At 42.4% G+C, this 22,339-nt stretch overlaps 1 protein-coding gene across 3 annotated transcripts; it reads right to left on the bottom strand.

The window, feature by feature from the left end:
• Positions 1 to 2,544: 2,544 nt before the first annotated feature.
• Positions 2,545 to 21,097, bottom strand: LOC118370784 (fatty acid CoA ligase Acsl3-like). 3 transcript variants are annotated; one of them, XM_035755928.2, is made up of 16 exons: positions 20,384 to 20,869; positions 20,072 to 20,167; positions 14,059 to 14,604; positions 13,571 to 13,748; positions 13,353 to 13,462; positions 12,520 to 12,658; positions 12,088 to 12,238; positions 11,691 to 11,814; positions 11,486 to 11,557; positions 11,142 to 11,281; positions 10,376 to 10,548; positions 10,106 to 10,180; positions 9,722 to 9,913; positions 9,472 to 9,586; positions 4,694 to 4,851; positions 2,545 to 4,496 (listed from the first exon to the last, which is right to left on the bottom strand). In XM_035755928.2, the coding sequence occupies exons 3-16, from the start codon at positions 14,419 to 14,421 to the stop codon at positions 4,339 to 4,341; spliced, it is 2,148 nt and encodes a 715-aa protein (XP_035611821.1). In that variant the 5' UTR covers positions 14,422 to 14,604; positions 20,072 to 20,167; positions 20,384 to 20,869; the 3' UTR covers positions 2,545 to 4,338. The 3 variants fall into 3 exon arrangements, with proteins under 3 accessions (XP_035611821.1, XP_052319624.1, XP_035611820.1); XM_052463664.1 differs by lacking the exons at positions 20,072 to 20,167; positions 20,384 to 20,869 and adding an exon at positions 20,943 to 21,097; XM_035755927.2 differs by lacking the exon at positions 20,072 to 20,167.
• Positions 21,098 to 22,339: the final 1,242 nt, after the last annotated feature.

The following is a 22,339-nucleotide window of genomic DNA, read 5'->3' as shown; positions in this document are numbered from 1 at the left end:
AAAGGAGAATGATAAAGACCCCAAAAACTGGTCAGAGGTATTACACCTGTACAACTGGTATATTTTCAAAAACTTTGATCATATTAACCCTTCCCCTCCCAACATATTTACAGTACGAGAAACAATAGGAGTGGTCAAATTCATCTGTACACCACACTGATGTACCGAAGGATGCCAAAGTAATTTGTGGATGACGTCACTACTAGGACACATTATGTATATACACATGTATCCTCAGAGACAAAGCACTTTGTATATTCCTATGAACCATGTAGAAATCTTCTGACCCGTGTAACAAGACAACCCACCAATTGCAGGCTGGTATGGGATGGCAGAGCAGCGGACTGGATCGACTGGTTGGGAGTTGAATACAATGAACCAATGAAATGTACAGAGAAGGAAATATCAGGAAATGTAAGAAGGGAACTAGCATGCATCTGGGTTCCCCATTCGTAAACAGTAGCAGTATTTTAGACTCAAAACAGGGGAGTGTTTGAATGCTGATATTCCAAGCGATATCAAACCTCTGAGAAGGGGACTTTCTTTGACTTTGTTCATACCATCAGTGGATTTGTGAGTGTACCAGAGCTGTGTTCACAGATAACGAGTATAAATCATTCAAATTCACCAGACTAAACTGTCTTTGGACTTCACAATATTATTTGCCCAGAATTGTTGACAAATCAAGTAATGAAATGTTTAATTGGGACAGCTGAAGACTCCAGTTGAGACTAAGGATAACCACTAGTGTTATTGACCCTTGTTAAAAATATATATATATTTTTTAAATTGTCTACAATCCCAAATACAAGAAATGTAAGTCAATACATTTCCAAATGTACAGCCGTTGACAAAATATTGAATACCCAAGTTGTTCGTCTCCTAGACTGTACATTGCACAAATCAAACACAGTAATTAATTTGCAGACAACAGATACAATATGGCAGCCTATACATATGACCCAAAGATATTTATGATGTTTTTGATCTTCCTGAAATTAAATCCATAGAATGGTCCTTTTGGGGAAGGATGTCTAACATACCTTTGAAGTGCGTATCCAAAATAACTTGACAAATACCTAATCAAAGTTGGGAAATGTTGGCCTTATCGATAAAACTAATGTAAATATATTCACAAGGAATCATGTAACCCAAATCACTGTTCACCTGCAGTACCTTTTTCTTCATCATTAGCTAAAAGTTGTATCCAATTAGTGACAGATTTTCATGCAATTATTCTAAAATCTGCATAAAAAGATATAGTGTTTCCATCAAATTGACTTGTTGTAGACAAAAGGCTGTGCGTGATGACAGTGTACATAAAAAATATTTTTAAATCCATTGCATTTTAAACTGTACTGATGGTTTTGTCACAAATGTTGCATTATATGGTGAATGCGCACACTGGGCTTGGCACTTGCGCTCTAAACAACAGCTTGCAGATAAAGTGCGGGTATAGCCTACACATGAGATTATTAGGGACAAAAGAGTGAGGTTATTTTGATTTGTCGAATGGCAGCCAGTCATCGATAATCAAGTCACAAGAATAAGATGCTCAATATTTATTGGAAAAGAGCATCAAGCTCATCACTGTGCACTTTCACCACCCTGTGAAGTTCATCATAATGTATTTCATCTGTAGCCTAATAAACTGCATGCTTTTCCAAGTCGTAGTGGGAGGACCACACAACATTCCATTGCACGACTCCAAGTTTACTTAGACATGGTTATTATATCAATATTTGCGCATAAAGGCGTTTCCACCGCCATAATTAGTTTGACACAAAAAGTTCCCACGCAAGTATTTAGTTGTGTCAACATTTGCACATTTCCATCAGGCTTGTCGTGACATTTTTTATCTGACCTACTTTACTCGCATAAGAAGCTCGGATGGAAACCTGATTAGTGTCTCTTTTCTTTTACATTCACAACATTTAAGGCCAAAATATTAGTCTTCACTACAGAATTCCCAATATAATTGGGTATCGTCATCAACACAGTACTTTCACAATCCAGAAAAATTGGTATTTAGTCATAATAGTGCCAACAAATTTGATTACATTTAAAATGATTGAATTCAGATTACATTTCTGTTGGCACTAATATCACTCCAGAGACTACGCTACTAGTATAGTATATAGTGTGATGAAATCAATCAATCAATCATTCGCTCTACTATTATTCTGACATTTCACATTCTTAAAATAAAGTGGTGATCCTAACTAACCTAAGACAGGGAATTTTTACTAGGATTAAATGTCAGAAATTGTGAAAAACTTAGTTCAAAGGTATTTGGCTAAGGTTCTGTAAACTTCCGACTTCAACTGTATATATACATACATACATATACATATATACATATATATATATATACATACATACATACATATACATACATACATATATATATATACACACATATACATACATATATATATATACACATATACATATATATATACACACATATATATATATATATACACACACACACATATATATATACATTATATATATATATATATATATATATATATATATATATACATATATGACATGATGACAAGTTGCCCTTAGGCACAGATCAAGGATCAGCTTATCCTCTCCACAACCTAACCACAACCACAGGGGAGAAAGCTAAGAAAAACTTAGCTTTGGGGGCAACTTCATTCTACTTCCCTGTAGCCACCTTGGACACTTCACCTTCATTACTAACCTGGTCCCAGATCAGTTCTTCTTGCTCTGGTTAACTCATGCATCCCAATAATAGTCAGAGGATCAGACTACATTATTCATAGAGTTTGGGAGAAGTGAACTACATGTCGTTTAACTAGTAATTTAACAGCATTTTGCAGTAGCTTAGTGGTGAACTAAATTCAAATGTAGGTATTGTTTTCAGTAGTTCATTACTTTTTTTGCCATGTAGTGGTGTAGCTAACTACTGGAACTATGCTACGTAATTTATTTTCACAAATAATGTAGTATGGTGGAAGTAGAAAATCTTTTTCTTTTTCAGCATCAGATCTGCCTAATTATCCCTTGAAACAGTTTTTGTTTTTAATAGGCTAATTTACACATTCTGTTAACATCTGACTCCAGAGTGATCTGTCTTGACATTTCAGATTTAGATATGCAGTTAACTATATTCTACCTAACTGAAATAGTTTTCTGAAGGGTAGCTTTAGTGTATCCTTCTTCCAGTATGAAGTAATTGGTAACTTGGTAAACTATATTGTCAGAGTAGTTTCCCCAACACTGATTATTTATGACAAACAGGTTCTACGAGCCAACCTAGACACATCACATCAGCCAGCCACAGAGAAACAGAGCCAGAAGGAGATTACATCACTAACACACAGAACAAAAGAGTGACAGGACTTCATCTAGTCAAATCACTAAACACATACTCTTCCATAGAATAGAACCAGGAGAAAAAACAATATAAATGAGAAACAAACCGTTCAGAAAAATATAAGAAAAGCAAATTAAGAACGCGAGTTGCTTTAAAAAAATCTTTCACGGCTTTGAAACACTTGATTTCTCTCAGACACAGGATGTTCATTGAATGGGCTTCGGAAGCGACTGAAGACAAACCGTATAAGTTAAAGAACCGTAAGGAAACATGAACAGAACAACAAATATCACTACACCCAAAAAAAAACATGTACAAGAAAAGAGATCCCTGCATAGACTCAAACCTGGATATGGGACATTTAAACCGAAGGGCCTCCTTTTTCAGGGTCATATTCATTGGTGTTTACTGTAAAAACATTTTGGAACGGAAAACAAGTGTTTCTTATTGGACAAGTTTAGGTAGTCGTTCCGTTTGTCAGTTCTCTTCCGAACACGACTCAGGCCACAGTAACACAACAACAAACCAGTCTCCCATCGGGTGTCTGGACTACACACATGCCAGGGGGATGGACATAGTGCCCGAAGCAGTCTTTTGTACAAACTTGTAATTTCCTGTGTCTTCGCTGGGTCATGTCAACGATGCCATCATCATCATAGCAACACACAGACTCAGAAAAACCTTTGAAGAAGAGAAGCAACGGATGTCACTCCAACTGGCTTGGCCTCGCCGTCTTTGTTGGGGGTCTGGATTGACTGACAGTTATTTTCCAGAGTTATTTTCCGTTTGATTGTAACTAGTCGGAAGGGAAGAGGAAGTACAATGGGTCGTTCCTCCTCTCTCCCTCTGTGTGTGTGTGTGTTACTTGCCACCGTACATCCTCTCCAGTCTCCATGTCATCGTGGTAGTGTTTTTTAGATTCCTTGCATATGTCTTTACCGGTGTGTGTCTTAGAGAGTGTGTGTGTGTGTGTGTGTGTTTGTGTGTTACTTGCCACCGTACATCCTTTCGATGTCATCCTGGTAATGTGATTTGAGCTCCTTACGTTTGAGTTTGAATGCGTCCGTAACCAGGCCAGTCTCTGGGGTCCAGGGCTCTGCACTAAGACAGATCTTCTTAGGGATCTCAAAGCGCTCAAGTTTGGCTGTGGGAAACAACACTGGACTTTAGATACGTCATGACCATGAAGATGGGTGAGGGTTAGGAGGAGAAACAATACTCTTGATACAACCAGAAACCCCTTTCCTCTCTCTATCAGTCTCCCCTTTCTCCATTTCCTCTTCCCTCCCTCTTCCCTAACTAACGCTTACTTTCCTCCCTCCCTCCATCCCTCCATCCTACCTGACAGGGCGGCCTCGGTGATGATGCGGAGAACATCTCTTTCCATGTCAGGGTTGTTACAGATCTCCTCCCAGCTGCCCCGTAACCCTCTCTGCTCCGCCAGCACTGTCAGCTGCTTTTGATTGGGCACCACAAAGCCAATCACATATGACTGGTCACTAAGAGAGGAGGGAAGTAGCATTAGTTTTATTAAGCAAATACAGTAGATCTGTATTTCCATTTTATATTATTAGATTAATTAGAATACTATGAGTTAATAAAGGTAGAGATTGAGAGAAAGATGAGTCAGAATAGGATAGAGTAGTGGTTCCCAACCTAGGGGTCGCCAAAGTGTCCTGGGGGAATAACAGGGCCTCGTTGATTTGAGGGGGGGGGTTCACTTTGAATGGGAATTACAATATATTTGGTAGGGAAATAACATCAAATATGGGCAAGACTTGATTTCTTAGATTATTACCATGTAATAGCACACTCAACAATAGATATGTTAAACTACGTTGAATCACAGGAACCTGGTGGTGCATTTAACACATCTCGTTGAAGTAGGGGTCCATGAGGGGGGAAAGGTTGGGAACCCCCAGGATATAGGATGGAGAGAGAGAACATGGATGGCACAGACAGGAGATGGACACAGAAATAGGGGTCCATGACGGGGGAAAGGTTGGGAACCCCCAGGATATAGGATGGAGAGAGAGAACATGGATGGCACAGACAGGAGATGGAGACAGAAATAGGGGTCCATGAGGGGGGAAAGGTTGGGAACCCCCAGGATATAGGATGGAGAGAGAGAACATGGATGGCACAGACAGGAGATGGAGACAGAAATAGGGGTCCATGAGGGGGGAAAGGTTGGGAACCCCCAGGATATAGGATGGAGAGAGAGAGAGAACATGGATGGCACAGACAGGAGATGAAGACAGAAATAGGGGTCCATGAGGGGGGAAAGGTTGGGAACCCCCAGGATATAGGACGGAGAGAGAGAACATGGATGGCACAGACAGGAGATGGAGACAGAAATAGGGGTCCATGACAGGGGAAAGGTTGGGAACCCCCAGGATATAGGATGGAGAGAGAGACCATGGATGGCACAGACAGGAGATGGAGACAGAAATAGAGATGGAAAGAGTTGACAAAGAGACAGATAATAAGGGAATAGCAGATAATAAGGGAATAGCAAATAAGTCTTGACAACACAGCAGACTGGCAAACATGGTAAATTGAGAAATCAAAAATAAACTATACTATGGAAAAAAGACAAATGATATAAAAGAATAATTGTAAAAAGCTCCGGAGTACTTTAAATTCAATTCTAGGCAAAAAAGCTAACTCAGCTCCATCCTTCATTGAGGCAGATGGCTTGCTCATAAAACCCTTTGATATTGCTAACCACATTAGCAAACTTCATTTGACAGGCAAACAACAAATGCTGAGCCTTCATATTCATGCATAATGGACCAAATAATGAAAGACTAGCACTGTAGTTTTGAGTTCCAAAAAGTGGGTGTGGAAGAGGTGAAACAATTGTTGCTATCTATAAATAAGGACAAACCCCCTGGTACCAACAACCTGGGTGGTAAGTTGCTGAGGTTGGTAGCGGAATACATTGTGACTCCTGTTTGCCACATCTTCAATTAAAGACTAGAAAACAGAGTGCGCGCCCAGACAAGGAAGGAGGCAAAAGTCACCCCTACTCAAGAATAGCAGAGCTCCCTTTAAATGGTTCAAACAGCCTGTTACAAGTGCTTAGTAAACTTTGGAAAAATGTGTGTTTGATCAAATAGAATGTTATTTTACAGAAAACAAATTAAGACTTTCAGCATGCTTATAGGGAAGGGCACTCAACAAGGTCAGCTCTGACACAAATGACTGAATGAAATAAATTAATAGTATGAAGATTGTGGGAGCTGTTTTGTTAGACTTCAGTGCAGCTTTTGATGTCATTGATCATAACCTATTGCTGAAAAAAACATAGGTGTAATGAATTTGCATCTTCTGCCTTATTATGGATTGAGTTACTTATCTATTAGAACAGAGGGTTTTCGTTAATGTAAGCCACACTCATGCAAATTCATTTGACTGTGGTGTACCGCAGGGCAGCCAGCTAGGACTATTATTGATTTTTGTTTTTACAAATGACATTCCACTGACGTTGAATAAAGCCTGTGTGTCTGTACGCTGATGTCTCAACAGTATACACGTCGGCAGCAGTAGTAAAATAAATAACTCAGGCACTTAACATGGAGCTCCAGTCATTTTTAGAAAGGGTAACTAGCAATAGGCTGGTGCTAAATATCTCAAAAACTAAAAGCTAGCTAACAATAAAACCACTAAAAAAATATAGATAAAAGAACACATTACAGCACAAAGGGGACTGTGAAGAGAGAGCCATTTTATATATATTGTACTATGTATTAGACGTAGATAGTGTGTCACTTTTCCCACATTGTTACATTACATCCTTATTCTAAAATTGATTAAATACATTTTATTCCTGTTACCATTGACCATCCTTGATGTTTCTACAACGTGATTAAAGTTCACCTGTGGTAAATTTAATTGATTAGACATGATTTGGAAAGGTACACTTCTGTCTATATAAGTCCCACATTTGACAGTGCATGTCAAAGCAAGAAATTGTGGGTACCAAAAAATGTCTGCAGCATTGAAGGTCCCCATCATTCTTAAATGGAAGTTTGGAACCACCAAGACTCTACCTAGAGCTGGCCGCCCGGCCAAACTGAGCAATCTGGGGAGAAGGGCCTTGGTCAGGGGGATGCCCAAGAACCCCTGGTCACTGACAGAGCTCCAGAGTTCCTCTGTGGAGATAGGAGAACCTTCCAGGAGGATAACCATCTCTGCAGCACTCTACCAATCAGGCCTTAATGTTAGAGTGGCCCGACGGAAGCCACTCCTCAGTAAAAGGCACATGACAGCCCGCTTCGCACCTAAAGGACTCTCAGACCATGAGAAAAAAGATTCTCTGGTCTGATGAAACCAAGATTTAACTTTTTGGCCTGAATGTCAAGCGTCACGTCTGGAGGAAACCTGGCACCATCCCTACGGTGAAGTAAAAAATACAAATAATTTTTTAAAGCATGGTGGTGGTAGCATCATGCTGTGGAGATGTTTTTCAGCAGCAGGGACCAGGAGACTAGTCAGGATCAAAAGAAAGATGAACAGAGCAAAGTACAGAGAGATCCTTAAAGAAAAACAGATCCAGAGTGCTCAGGACCTCAGACTGGGGCCAAGGTTCACCTTCCAACAGGACAACGACCTTAAGCACACAGCTAAGACAATACAGGAGAGGCTTTGGGACAAGTCTAAATGTCCCTGAGTGGCCCAGCCAGAGCCCGGACTTGAACTCGATCTAATATCTATAGAGAAACCTGAAAATAGCTGTGCTGCAACACTCCCCAGCCAACCTGACAGAGCTTGAGAGGATCTGCAGCGAAGAATGGGAGAAACTCCCCAAATACAAGTGTGCCAAGCTTGTAGCGTCATACCCAAGAAGACTCGAGGCCTTAATCGCTGCCAAAGGTGCTTCAACAAAGTACTGACTAAAGGGTATGAATACTTATCTAAATGTTATATTTCAGTTATTTCTTTTTAATACATTTTCAAAGATTTCTAAACCAGTTTTTGGGTGTAGATTGAGGGGGAAAAAACAATTGAATCCGTTATAGAATAAGGCTGTAAAGTAAAGAAAATTGGGAAAAAGGAAAGGTTCTGAATACTTTCTGAATCCTGTATGTAGTGACATGCAGGCTGTGTGACACGTTTTACATGGAAGTATTTCAGTCCTTGACTGATAATGTTTTGTCCTATGTATTATGTCATGTTTCATGTGATGCTTTGGCAGCAGCTAATGGGGATCCTAATAAATCCCCTATGTACAGTATATATGGACAGTGACGCTAAAACTTTTAATTTGGTTCTGTACTCCAGCATTTTGGATTTGAGATCAAGTGTTTCATATGAGGCAACAGTACAGAATGTCACCTTATATTTTAGGGTGTTTTCACACCCATCTGTTTTCTGTTTGGACATAAATGCACTATGTATCTAGTCTCCCCATTTGAAGGATTCAAGTATTTGGACAAATTCACTTCTGGTTTATTAAAGTAGTCAAAAGTTTAGTATTTGGTCCCAAATTCCTAGCATGCAACACATTTATGGGATGCATTTGCAGTTTGTTTTGTTTGCGTTTCAGATTATGTCACGCCCAATGCTAAATAATGTAGCGTCATTTTGGAGTCACTTTTTATTCACAATTCAATGGCGATTATCCGTAATCATGGTAGCATCCACACTAATGTAGAAGTGTTGAGAAACATTCTATTCTTATTTACAATAAAAGTGACTCCAAAATGTCTCAATACATTATTTACCATTCATTTCTATTGGGCACAAAAATAATCAGAAACAACCCAAACAAACTGAAAATGCACCCAACAAGTATGCAGAGTCACAAGCTTGATGCAGTTATTGCCTGCAATGACTGTGGAAATAGTCAACGTTTGACTACTTATAAGTGCATTTGTCTTAACACCTTCAAATAGTGCTTTCATTTCTAAACAGTAAAACAGATATTTATGAAAATACCCTCAAATATAAGGTGACATTCTGTACTGTGAGACATTTGATCTCAAATCCAAAATGCTGAGGTATAGCGCCAAATTAAAAGTGTCAGTTTCACCATCCATATAAATAGGTATGGGAGTGTATGTATAGAGTCTAGTCACAAGGGTAGCATATAAAGTCATATGTGCAATGATTACCTGTTTGCGTAAGCACAGATGTTGTCTACGAAAGGGCAGTTCTTCAGCATGGCCTCCACCTTCCCCAGAGACACATACTCCCCAGCCTGGAGCTTCACCAGGTCCTTCTTACGGTCTACACAAGAGGAGCACACTGTTAGACACACAACCACACACCAAAATCCCCCTTCCACTACTGATGAGAACATGTTCTGCGCCTAAGCTAGGGGTCTCTAGTCTAGAATGTTCTCTTTATCGCCTGGTTCGTCACCGATGATCTTGAGGCAGCCGTCAGGATGGAGCTCCCCGATGTCTCCTGTACAGAACCAGCGCTGGCCGTTGCTGTCCACGAAGAAGTCCTCGCGGTTCTTCACCTCGTTCTTGTAGTAACCCATGGTCACATTGGGCCCGCCGATCACAATCTCACCTCTTGGGTTGGGCTTGTCTGTGCTGTAGTAACCGCCTGGGGAAGAGAAGGAGAAGAAGATGAGGGCTATTTTCAGCGCCACCCCTTCCAATTCACCCAAGCCCCCAACCCCACTAACCTCCAACCTCCCGGCCCAACCCACCGAAATCCACCCTCCAGTCTCACCTGTACTCTTCCCAGCCCTCCCCTACTATCACCCATTCTACAGTCCCAATGCCATGTACTCACCCTCTTCCCAGTCCTTGAGGGTGATCTCAGAGCAGACCAGAGGAGCTCCGACCCGGCCTGTGCTGTAGTCCCACACTGACACAGAGTGAAGAAATAAGTGTGAGAACATAGCATAGCACACTAGTGTGTGTACAATCACTTGGCTTTCTCTCTATCACGCCCCATCCCGCTCTCCCAGGCACGGGAGTCTACATCCTACCCTCTCCTTCATCCTCCCTCCCTTCTTATTAGACCTCCTTCATCTACCTTCCCTCTAACCCTCCCTCTTACTCTCGCTGATGGTGCCAGCTCCGCAGGTCTCAGTGAGGCCGTAGCCCTGGCCCACGGGACAGCAGAGGCAGATGTTCATGAAGCGCTGTGTGGCGGCAGAAAGGGGCGCGCCGCCCGACAACAGCACCCGCATGTGACCTCCTAACAACGAGCGCACCTTCCTAAACACCAGACTGGAGAGAGAGAGAGAGCGGTGGGGGGAGAGAGAAAAATAATAAGTCTGGAAAGAGGATATGACAGTGAGTCAGAGGATAGAGCCTTCAGAAAATATTCACACCCCAGACTTTTTCCACATTTTGTTGTGTTACAGCCTGAATTAAACATGAACTCCATTGAGATTTTTTTGTCACAGGCCTCTACACGCACCATACCCCATAATGTCAAAGTGGAATTATGTTCTTTGGATTTTTTTTAACAAATTCATACAACATTTTTAAAAATTGGAATAAGTCAAGGGGTACTTTCTGATGGCACTGTAACTATAACACCAAGTCATTCACCACACAGTAAAAATCTGTGTGAACCGTATGTTTCTTTTTAATGCAAGAACCCCCCACAGCAACGCCCAAAGCTACATCGAGAGTATTGGTTTGTTTGTTGTGCGCACCACTGAGCAAGTGAAAGGGGAAAAAGTGGAATTATAGTCTATCAATCATTACTCATTGTGTGTGTGTGTGTGTGTGTGTGTGTGTGTGTGTGTGTGTGTGTGTGTGTGTGTGTGTGATTCATTTGTTTGTTTGTTTGTTGTGCAACAGGTGTGTGTTACCTGTCACAGAGCGGGGTCCTGTAGCCCTTGGTCATCTGTTCCATCTTATAGTTGTAGGCCAACACAAACAGGGTTCTCTGCACACTGCTCATCTCCTCCACCTTGGTCATCACATTCTTATAGATGCGATCCATGATTTCCTATAGGAGGGAGACAGAGGGACAGAGAAGGAAAGAGGAAAAATACCACTTCAATTAAAGGGGCCATGCCAAAACGTTCTGTGTATCTTACTCAGGTCATAGAATGTGCACTGGTGTTTAATTTAACTGAATATTAACCATTTATATATTTGATGGTAGCTTTGGAGACAAGGACATGTAAATGAGGTCTGATTGGGTGCTTACAGGTACAGCAGCCATGAGTGTAGGCTTCAGAACACTGGTGTCTCCTTTACTGCCCTTCTTAATCTTTGTCGACTGGGATGGAGAGGAGAGAGTGGATCAGTGAGAGGGCAGAGAACAGGAAGAGAGCTTAGAAGAGATCTGGTGGTGGTGCTTGGCATGCGTGGGATTATTTATTGGCTTGTGTGTGCTTGGCGTGTGTGTGTACCTGGTCTGCTAGCGTCTGTGGGGAGGAGTATCCGATGCGGCAGCCGTGAGAGATACATACCATCTCTGCACTGAGCTCCAGAACATGAGCCAGCGGTAGGTACCCAATGTAGGTGTCTGTCTCACTGCACGAATGGAAACAAAACCATTTTATTCAACAGCCAAACATACAGACACACAACATACTACAGAGGGAAGGAGATGCTGAGGAGGTGAGAGACGAGAGGAGAAAGAGAGAGAGAGGTTGACATACTATAGGGGAAAAGGTGGCAAAGAGAGAATAATGAAAAGAGAAAAAGAGAGACAGTGATCAGGGCACATGAGGGGAAAGAGGCATTGAGAGCGAGGGGGAAAAAAGGAGAGAGAATCTAGAAGACACCCTAGTGCTCTGTACGTACTCCAGGTCTGGGATGCGCTCTGCCATGCCTGTGATGCCCGCGATGATGTTGCTATGGGAGATCATCACACCCTTGGGGATGCCGGTGGAGCCGCTGGTGTACATGATGACAGCGATGTCAGAGGGCAGGGGCTGCCGGCGTGCCACCGCCACTACACACAGCCACATAGAGGGAGAGGGGAGGTTAGAGGTCACACAAACCAAGACCTTCGGGTCAGAACATTGCACAATGTGGGAGCATCAGAGTACGGATATCTTTCTGTCAAGAGAGCACGCACAGGGCTAATACAAATCTGATAGGCTATGACAGAGAGGGTACATTTCACCATATGGGTACAGAGTCACTAAGAACACAGGGCAGAAGTACTATACCGTGTCACACATCACATAGACCCCAACATACAACCTACCCACCCCCACCCTCCCGCCTTACTGTTGTCGGGTCGAGAGCCCAGCTCCTGCACGGCGACCAAGTTGTGGACCATGATGCCGCGGGGAAAGCCAGGCCAGCTGGTTGGCTTACTGTCCACCACGATAATGTGCTGCAGCCGAGGCACCTCTAACAGGATCGCCTGGGAGGAGGAGAGAGTAAGTAGCTATTGACTGAGTAAGTCAAATCCATCTGTACTGTTCAGATAACTTCACACACACCACTCTTGCATATGCAGCCTACATTTTAAGCATCTCTTTGAGTATCCTATTCTTTTTTCAGTTCTTCCTGTGCCAAATGTGTGCATAGCCTAGTCAGGGGACAAGTTATCAGGTTGCTAGCTAGCTAGGTAGCATATGACTAGCTAGCTAAACAAAACAAACAAAAAAAGAGAGGCTCACGAGTAGTTTCAAACCGCCCACGACACACGCACGAATCCGAAGAAAAAACATTGGTCCGGTAATATTTGGCGTAACTTCTACATGATTGTGGCTAGAGGCACACAATCTTCAGCTCTTAAAAAGGTCCATGAAGAAACATGTACGCTTTAAAGGATCCATGCGATCAAGAAATGGAGACGCAATTAACAGCATCCCAAAACATTCAGCCGATAAACATCTCACGTTAACTTTAACAGCCCTAGTTCCAATGCATATTTATGGGTGAACGTATTCATAACATGTGGGCATATTTTCAATATAAACCATCTCGTTCGCCATAACAGGACATGGGGTAACACCATTTAAAATGTGGGCATATTTCAATATCTGGCTGGAGTTTGTATTGTCTCATATGGCATCGCAGGAAGTAATCAGGACAAGACGAGCAGAGCCTACCTTGAGACGGCTGTGTAGCAGGTCTTTGCTGGTGATGATGTGGGTGATCTCTGTTTCATTGAGACCGTGGGCGATGGCCGCTCCGCCCAGAGTAGAGTACAACGTCACCACTGGTAGAATAACACACTGGGTTAGAGATTCATCCTACAAAAGAGGGTGTGTGAGTGTGTTTCTGTGCTGCTATAATGTGTGTTACGGTCTGTCACATAACCACTCACATGGGAAGTTGTATATGAAGCAGGCCTGTGCTGCTATCATCCACTCAGCCCTGGTCTCACAGAAAATGGCGATGTTACACTGAGGCCTCTGGCCCAGCGCAGCCAGACCACTGCCAAAACACACTGCTGCCTGGTAGGTCTCCTCGTACGACATCCACTGATACTCCCCTAGGATAACCTTCACAAATAACACATACTAGTAGTGCGCTACTAAACAGTCACACACCGACAGCACTATTATCCCAGAATTAACTATAAAAACCACAGTCATACACAGCCTCTGCAGCGTTCAAAAGTGGTCAGACAGTGCCATCTAATGTCCTCCTAGTATTACTGCAACAGTAGTGAGGAGGCTTTCTCATGCACAACATAAATAATATAATAATAATAAAACATAAAACACAACATATCACACAACATATCACACAACATATCACACATTACATCCAGAAAGCTATTCAAATCCACTTTTCCCCTCTCTTCCTCACCTTCTTGAAGACCTTCCCGTTGGGTTGGAGCTCGTCCTCCTCGTTCAACACCTCTCTGGTGCCCAGGCAGTCCCTCTCTGGGAACCTGGTCACCCCGTGCACCATCACCTTGTCCAGGGTGTCCACCCCCAGGTGCAAGGACCACACCAGCTTCTGATGGATACCGCCTGCCCGGTTGGTCGCCCGGTAAGGGCCCGCTGGACGCCCACTCACCGACCGCGCCTTGACCCGCCGTGCCCGGTCTAGGTTGGTGCCGGCACCCGAGAGGAAGTACCATGGCAGGAAGGTAATGAAAGAGCAGACCCAGACCACTGAGCGGAAGACTTGCAACAGCAGCGGGTTCATGTCCTCTTTCAGTTTCATCTTGCAGGTCAGGGTTCAAGGGTCAGGGGGTGGAGTCAGTTGAGGTGGGCAGGGCAGGAAGGGTGAGGGACACACCCAGATACTTCTTTTGGAGACTGGTTGTGTTCCTTGTCATGCACTGGTGGTCCCTTTGGTGGATCTGCTTGGACTAACAGACGCTGCTCGGTAGAAGAGTCAGGTTACCTGTAGGGAGAGAACAGACAACACACGTCAGAGATGAAGACAGGCGTTGGAGCGGGAGGGATAGACAGATCAAATGTTGTTTTGTTTTTAAATGAGACTCAAACAAAACATTAGTAATGTACCAATACTGGCAGTCATGCTATGCAAGCAGGTATCAGATAACACCTAATCAACGGTGAACCTACAACACAACAACCAATCAACAATATGGCATACAGACAAAGCTCTACCAAACTGTATTGTTGGGTTGTGTATCTTGCACCATCCTGTGTTTGGGTCTGTATACTATCTGCACAAGCCAGCTGCAGGGACAGGGTGTAGACTGGCAGGAAAATGTAATAAATCAATGTCTGGGGAGGAGGCACATCCCTATTCTCTCCTCAGCCTCTTCCTTGGTCAGCAGCACTATTCCTGTTCACTTCCTCTCTTGCTCTCTCTGGCACAAGGACACAAAAGCCAGTCGTGGGTGGGTCATTCATTTGGCACCAAATGGAAGAAACAGGGTGGGACGACTTAAACCTGTCCAATAAGAAATACAAATGTTTGTTTTCTGTTGCAAAATGTTTTACTACGATGTTCCCTAACAAATACGACCTGGGGTTGGGTTGGGCTTGGTGGGTCTCCGTTACACAAAGCATCACTGTGGTTGAAATAACAAACTGTTTACAAAGGATATTCAGCCACTGCTGGGAAACAAATAAGTGGTCTATTGCAGTGGAATAACAAACAAACAAAATTTTAGGCCGACCCATGTCCATCTACACCTCTCTAAACCTTAGCAGAAAATACTGCCTACTGTACCCTGGGCCTAACATCAGAACGACACTTCTTCAAATATTAACAGCGTGAATTTCCCCATTCCCCAATAGGCTACAACATGTCAGTCCAGTCCAGTATTTAAATATTGAATCCGCATTTGGGGAAACCATTTCTATTTGGTATTAAACAGATTGGCAACCTGTGCTACCAACCTTATTTGTAATAATAACAACATTTTCTACTACTACTATTAGGCTACTATTGCTAGATAAGACTACAGTGCATGGGGCTATGCTATTGTTTATAGTTGGTAGAATCTCGTACTTATCTTTACGGTATTACTACTAGAGGTCGACCGATTATGATCGTTCAACGCCGATACCGATTATTGGAGGACCAAAAAACAGATACCGATTAAAAATCGGCCAATTTATTTTATTTGTAATAATGATAATTACAACAATACTGAATGAACACTTATTTTAACTTAATATAATACATAAACAAAATCAATTTAGCCTCAAGTAAATAATGAAACATGTTCAATTTGGTTTAAATAATGCAAAAACAAAGTGTTGGAGAAGTAAAAAGTGCAATATGTGCCATGTAAGAAAGCTAACGTTTAAGTTCCTTGCTCAGAACATGAGAACATATAAAAGCTGTTGGTTCCTTTTAACACGAGTCTTCAATATTCCCAGGTAAGAAGTTTTAGGTTGTAGTTATTATAGGAATTATAGGACTATTTCCCTCTATACCATTTGTATTTCATTAACCTTTGACTATTGGCACTTTAGTATTGCCAGTGTAACAGTATAGTTTCAGTCTCTCTCCTCGCTCCTCCCTGGGCTCGAACCAGCAACACAACGACAACAGCCACCCTCGAAGCAGCGTTACCCATGCAGAGCAAGGGGAACAACTACTAGAAGGCTCTCGGGAGTTGATAGGCTTGAAGTCATAAACAGCGCAATGCTTGACGCACAACGGAGAGCTGCTGGCAAAACGCACGCAGGTGCTGTTTGAATGAAAGTTTACGTGCCTGCTTCTGCCTACCACCGCTCAGTCAGATACTTAGATACTTGTATGCTCAGTCAGATTATATGCAACGCAGAACACGCTAGATAATATCTAGTAATATCATCAACCATGTGTAGTTAACTAGTGATTGTTTGATTGTGTTTTATAAGATAAGTTTAATGCTAGCTAGCAACTTACCTTACTGCACTCCTTGTGGAGTGCAACGGGAGAGGCAGGTCGTTATTGCATTGGACTACTTAACTGTAAGGTTGCAAGAATGGATCCCCCGAGCCGACAAGGTGAAAATCTGTCGTTCTGCCCCTGAACGAGGCAGTTAACCCACCGTTCCTAGGCCATCATTGAAAATAAGAACGTGTTCTTAACTAACTTGCCTAGTTAAATAAAGGTATAAAATATATATATTTTAAATCTGCAAATCGGCGCCCAAAAATACCGTTATGAAAACTTGAAATCGGCCATTCCGATTAAATCGGTCAACCTCTAATTACTACCATCACAAATGCTTCATTGAAGAGATAACTGATTATATCCATACGGCTGTGATTCAACCATCTGTGGTTGTTTTGATCACATCTTAGTGTCTCTTTCTGCAATGGTCGAGCCCTTTGCCTTATCTCAGTGTTCATGCTTCAAAACTAGGATTGGGTTCCATAACACATTGAGAACATTGCTACTATACTTGAGCTAGATTTCCTCCCAAGAGATTTTGTTCCATAAAAAGACATTAACCTCAAGGGAGACTATAGGCCTAGTTGTGCATGTAGAGAAGTAGAATAACCCTGTTACACACACTTCCCTTAATAAGTAGGTATTCGTACATGTTGTGTGGGAAGCTAGGCTGAGGCTAAACTAACCCATGACCTTCCAGAAGATAAATCTGTCTGTACCACGGTCAATGATCGTGCATTCTTGACTCTTAAACCAGCAGCCTATGATGTTGATGCACACATCACCAAGTCATAAAACTATAAGATATTCAAGCTACTTATGCAAGGTACCACAGCTCTTCGTCAAATTTCTGTTGATTCATTCACCAGAAATTCAAGGCTTTGTCACCCGAGAGCAGATATACAGGTCCAGCCTCTATAGTAGAGAGGCTAGAAGTTAGGGCAATTACATGGTAATGGTGTGACACTGTGACTCAGATTTCTCACTTTAAAAATGTATGTCAAGCAAAAACCGATGACTGCAAAGTTCAACAAACACTACAACTTAACAATTTCCACAGAAATGTGTACAAAAACACATCTACTTGAAGACCAGTGCAGATGCAAAGTTTGATAACAGAATCACGTCACAAACAGCACAAACCGCCATTCTGTTACCAAACCTTGCATCTGCACCTTGTTCAAGTAAATGTGTTTTTTGTTACATTTTTTGGAAATGTGCAATCATTGGTTTTTACTTGACATACAGTGCATTTGGAAAGTATTCAGGCCCCTTGACTTTTTCCAGATTGTGTTACATCACAGCCTTAATCTAAAATGGATTAAGTTAACTTTTTCCACATCAATCTACACACAGTACCCCATAATGACAAAGCAAAAACAGGTTTTTAATATAAAAAATAAAAACAGAAATCCCTTATTATATAAGTATTCAGACCCTTTGCTATGAGAATCAAAATTGAGCTCAGGTGCATCCTGTTTCCAATGATCATCCTTGAGATGTTTCTACAATTTTGTTGGGAGTCCATCTGTTGTAAATTCTCTTGATTGGACATGAATTGGAAAGGCACAAGCCTGTCTATCAGATCCCACATTTGACCGTGCTAGTCAGAGCAAAAGCCAAGCCATGAGATCTAAGGAATTGTCCGTAGTGCTCCGAGACAGGATTGTGTCTAGACACAGATTTGGGGAAGGATGGTCAAAAACAATATGCAGCACTGAATGTCCCCAAGAACACAGTGGCCTCCATTATTCTTAAATTGAAGAAGTTTGGAACCACCAAGACTCTTCCTAAAGCTGGCTGCCCGGCCAAACTGAGCAACCGGGGGAGAAGGGCTTTGGTCAGGGAGGTGACCAAGAACAAAATGGTCACTCTGAGTGAGTTCCTCTGTGGAGATGGGAGAACCTTCCAGAAGAACAACCATCTCTGCAGCACTCCACCAATCAGGCCTTTATGGTAGAGTGGCCAGACGGAAGCCACTCCTCAGTAAAAGGCACATGACAGCCAGCTTGCAGTTTGCCAAAAGCCACCTAAATACTCTCAGACCATGAGAAACGAGATTCTCTGGTCTGAAACCCAGATTCAACTCTTTGGCCTGAATGCCAAGCTTCACGTCTGGAGGAAACCTCACACCATCCCTGCGGTGAAGCATGGTGGTGGCAGCATCGTGCTTTGGGGATGTTTTTCAGTGGCTCCAGAGCACTCAGGACCTCAGACTGGGGCAAAGGTTCATCTTCCAACAGGACATTGACCCTAAGCACACAGCCAAGACAATGCAGGAGTGGCTTCAGGAAAATGTCCTTGAGTGGCCCAGCTAGAGCCTGGACATAAACCCGATTGAATATCTCGGGAAAGACCTAAAAATAGCTGTGCCGCGACACTCCCCATTCAACCTGATTGATCTTGGGAGGATCTGCAGAGAAGAATGAGAGAAATTCCACAAATACAGGTGTGCCAAGCTTGTAGCGTCATACCCAAGACTCTGGGCTGTAATCGCTGCCAAAGGTGCTTCAACAAAGTACAGAGTAAAGGGTCTGAATACTTATGTAAATGTTTATTTCAGATATTTATTTTTAATACATTTTCCCCAAAAATGTGCTTTATCATTATGGGGTATTGTGTGTAGATTGTTTTTTCCCCCCTCATCAATATAATCAATTTTAGAATAAGGCTGTAACATAAAATGTTGAAAAAGTCAAGAGGTCTGAATACTTTCCGTACCTTTTAAAGTGAAAAAAAATCAGAGTCTCGGTGTCACTCTATTACTGTGGAATTGCCCGCTAACTGCCTAAGGACACACCTCAGAAGACCAACCAGTCAAGTTTTAGGCTACTCTGTGTCTCCATGTACATGAGTCATGACACGGTAATAATGGCTGGCAGACCATATGGCTTAATAAGATGCAAACTGAAATTCAGGCCTAACAGCACAGACATATCTAGTTAGGCCTACTCCTGTAAATGTAAACAAATGAGTCATTGTTTTTCGTTATGGTTAGGGAAAGCCTAGGTCAAGTCTGGTTCTGCTCTCAAAAACATAACTCTTAATCACCCAGAAGGCATGCTCTGCTGTGTAAACTGTCTACCTTCACTCGACCAGAAAGTAAAGACAACATTCCTAGAGTCTTTGAGAGAGAGATCCACCACTGTCCACCAGCGTCATCATAAACAGTTTGCACAACAGTTACCTATGTGTGAACTATGGCTCATGTGGTGCCATAGCATCAGATGCTGGCATACTGGCATAGGTTAATCAAATCAAGGTATCTGACCATCCTAAACTGGGTCGGTCACACAGTCAGACTATAGCTTTCTGTTATGCTACCGGTATGTTAGCTAGTTAGATAAAACAAACAAAAACATATAGCCTATGTTATTTAACAAACAACCCTAATAAAATGCAATCAAACGTGACATAAATGGGTAGATCAATACACTCAAAATACCATGAAGAATCCCTTTTGTCACAACCACCGTCTATGCTAGCTAGCTACATAGCAGCTTACTTTAACACTGCCAGACAGGTGGAGGGACGCAAGACAGCGCCTATCAAATGCTATCGACGTTAGCATCACCATCATCAGCCCGGCATTACAGGTGTGCTGTGGATTAGAAAGACACACAAGCTAACTAATACCAAAAAGACGTTTCGACCAAAGCCAGCTGGCATTGGTCTCATTTCAATTACAAATACTAACATTTGATCTGTTGAAAGATAGGTAGCAAGCTACGAAAGAGTATTACTAGCCAGCTAACGTTAGCCAGCTAACATTGCCGCACATCTGCAAGAATCTAGAGCACAAACAATGCAATCTCACCTCTTTCTCGCCCGCTATTCTCGTGGCTCTTGGAATAATTTCGTCAATACACCAAAATCATTTGCTGGCTTTTGTCATCATGTCACGCCCAAACATCAAAGCAATGGTGCCAATGTATACATCAAACTAAGAGATTTTAGTGGAAATCTACGGGCATGTATGGCCCTTGTTATCAGCCCGGAAGTGATGGGGAAAAAGTTGTCAAGACAGAGGCAGTTCTCCTGTCTGCGATTGGACCGCTGAAAGTGGCGCGTGCTAGAGGCAGCAGTGATGTCAACGGGGTTACTGGCGTTCAGAGAGGAGGACCTGCCGAATGTGCCGATAGTGATGATGAACCACTTCACGACTCCACGAGGGTCAGCACGCCAGAGCAAGGCCAGTGCAATGATCTGATGATCTATAAATGCCAATTTATGCCAAATCAAACTCAAACATTGCTGTGTGCCTCTCAACTTTTGTAACAATGTGGAGGGCTCCGTATAGCTCTGTATGGCTCAGCATTGAGAAGACTGTGTGGCGGTAGGTGCGAGTGGGAGGTCCTGTATAAACACAAACTCACTTCTTTGACAACTTCCTTCACAACAGCTCTGCTCAACAGCTCTGCACTGCTCCTATAAGCGCAAGACATATGAATGCCCTGACTTCTGCAGAGGCCTTATCACCGTAAATGCTGCATGGTCAATGCAGATGTTGGATTGACTATGCAGCTCATTTGGCCTCCTTTCAAGCCTCGGGAGGCTCCGCAATTGCGTCACACCCTCCATATGAAGCTTCTGGATCGCATTTTCAGAATTGGCTTTAAATTTGATTTAACAGCTGGACAGCAGGGATGGCGGAACAATTTTTTGACAGGGGTGTAGGGCCTCCTATGTGATTTTTTTTAATGAGCATAATGTACAAATGTATTACCTTTTAATGTGGCACGAACACAACCAGGCATGATGTTTTTATCTGATTGTCAAACAAATCACTTTGAAAAGTAGGCTGTCTGCGCACGTTCGATCCACCCTATAATGATTCCAGCATCTAAAACAGTGCACTGTGCTCACGCCATTTGATGAATGTAAAGAGACGTCTATTAAAACATGAAAAGTGTAATGACATTCAGCAATTTTCATTAGGCATACTTGTAGCCTGAATTGATTGATGTCCACTGCCTTCCGTGCACGTCACGTTCCCTGCCAGTCAACTCGGCCTAATACTTTCACCCATATTTTATATATTTTTCTGCATATAATTTCCGACATCTGGTAGGCTATGTGTTACCCAACTTGTCTATAATTAGATAAGCCTACATGTAGCTCAGAGGAGGCTGGTGGGAGCAGCTATAGGAGGACAGGCTCATTGTAAAGGCTGGAATGGAATAAATGGAACAGTATCAAACACATCATACATATGGAAACCACATGTTCGACTCTGTTGCATTTATTCCATTCCAGCCATTACAATGAGCCCGTCCTCCTATAGCTCCCCCCACCAGCCTCCACTGATGTAGCTTCTCTTCTGTCGTTACTTGTTGCCCTAGAAGACACAAAAAATAGTGCTGACTAGAACCATGTTATAAATCGATAGAATGAATGCATCAATAATAAGCCTAATTGTGACATTGTTAAAGTTTTCTGCTTCCCGAGCGAAGTTGGGTTTGGACCGGGGAGAAAATGCCTAAAATAGCCTAACTCTAAAACAGTGGAAAGATTTCCCCTGCAAAATTTCCAAATTATATCAGTTTGACCGGATTCAAGGAAATGAAAAATTGTGAAAATGATCCAACATTAATATGATAAGATTTCAGTATGTCTGCTTGTATGTCGCTGACAAAGACAACACTTTTTCATGCTCCCTAACTTTGATTTGCGTTCTCTCAAGATGCTGAAAGAAAGAAATCACATTTATCCACTCCTATACATGTGAGAGTTATAGGCCTACAGTCAGTGGCCATATTTCAATTACTACAGT

The sequence above is a fragment of the Oncorhynchus keta genome, chromosome 15 (genome assembly GCF_023373465.1).
Source record: "Oncorhynchus keta strain PuntledgeMale-10-30-2019 chromosome 15, Oket_V2, whole genome shotgun sequence".
In the NCBI taxonomy this organism is placed as follows: domain Eukaryota; kingdom Metazoa; phylum Chordata; class Actinopteri; order Salmoniformes; family Salmonidae; genus Oncorhynchus; species Oncorhynchus keta.
The sequence above is the reverse complement of the archived record's forward strand: the minus strand, read 5'-3'. Positions and strand labels throughout refer to the sequence as shown.

What these genes read in the sequence shown, in the direction of transcription:
- LOC118370784 (XM_052463664.1), bottom strand. Translation starts at nt 14,421, where the DNA reads ATGAAACTGAAAGAGGACATGAACCCGCTGCTGTTGCAAGTCTTCCGC. An exon ending in GGGCTCTCGACCCGACAACA is followed by an intron (nt 12,239 to 12,519) that starts GTAAGGCGGGAG and finishes GGCTGTGTGTAG; the next exon opens with TGGCGGTGGCACGCCGGCAG. An exon ending in AGCTGGCACCATCAGCGAGA is followed by an intron (nt 10,181 to 10,375) that starts GTAAGAGGGAGG and finishes ACTCTGTGTCAG; the next exon opens with TGTGGGACTACAGCACAGGC.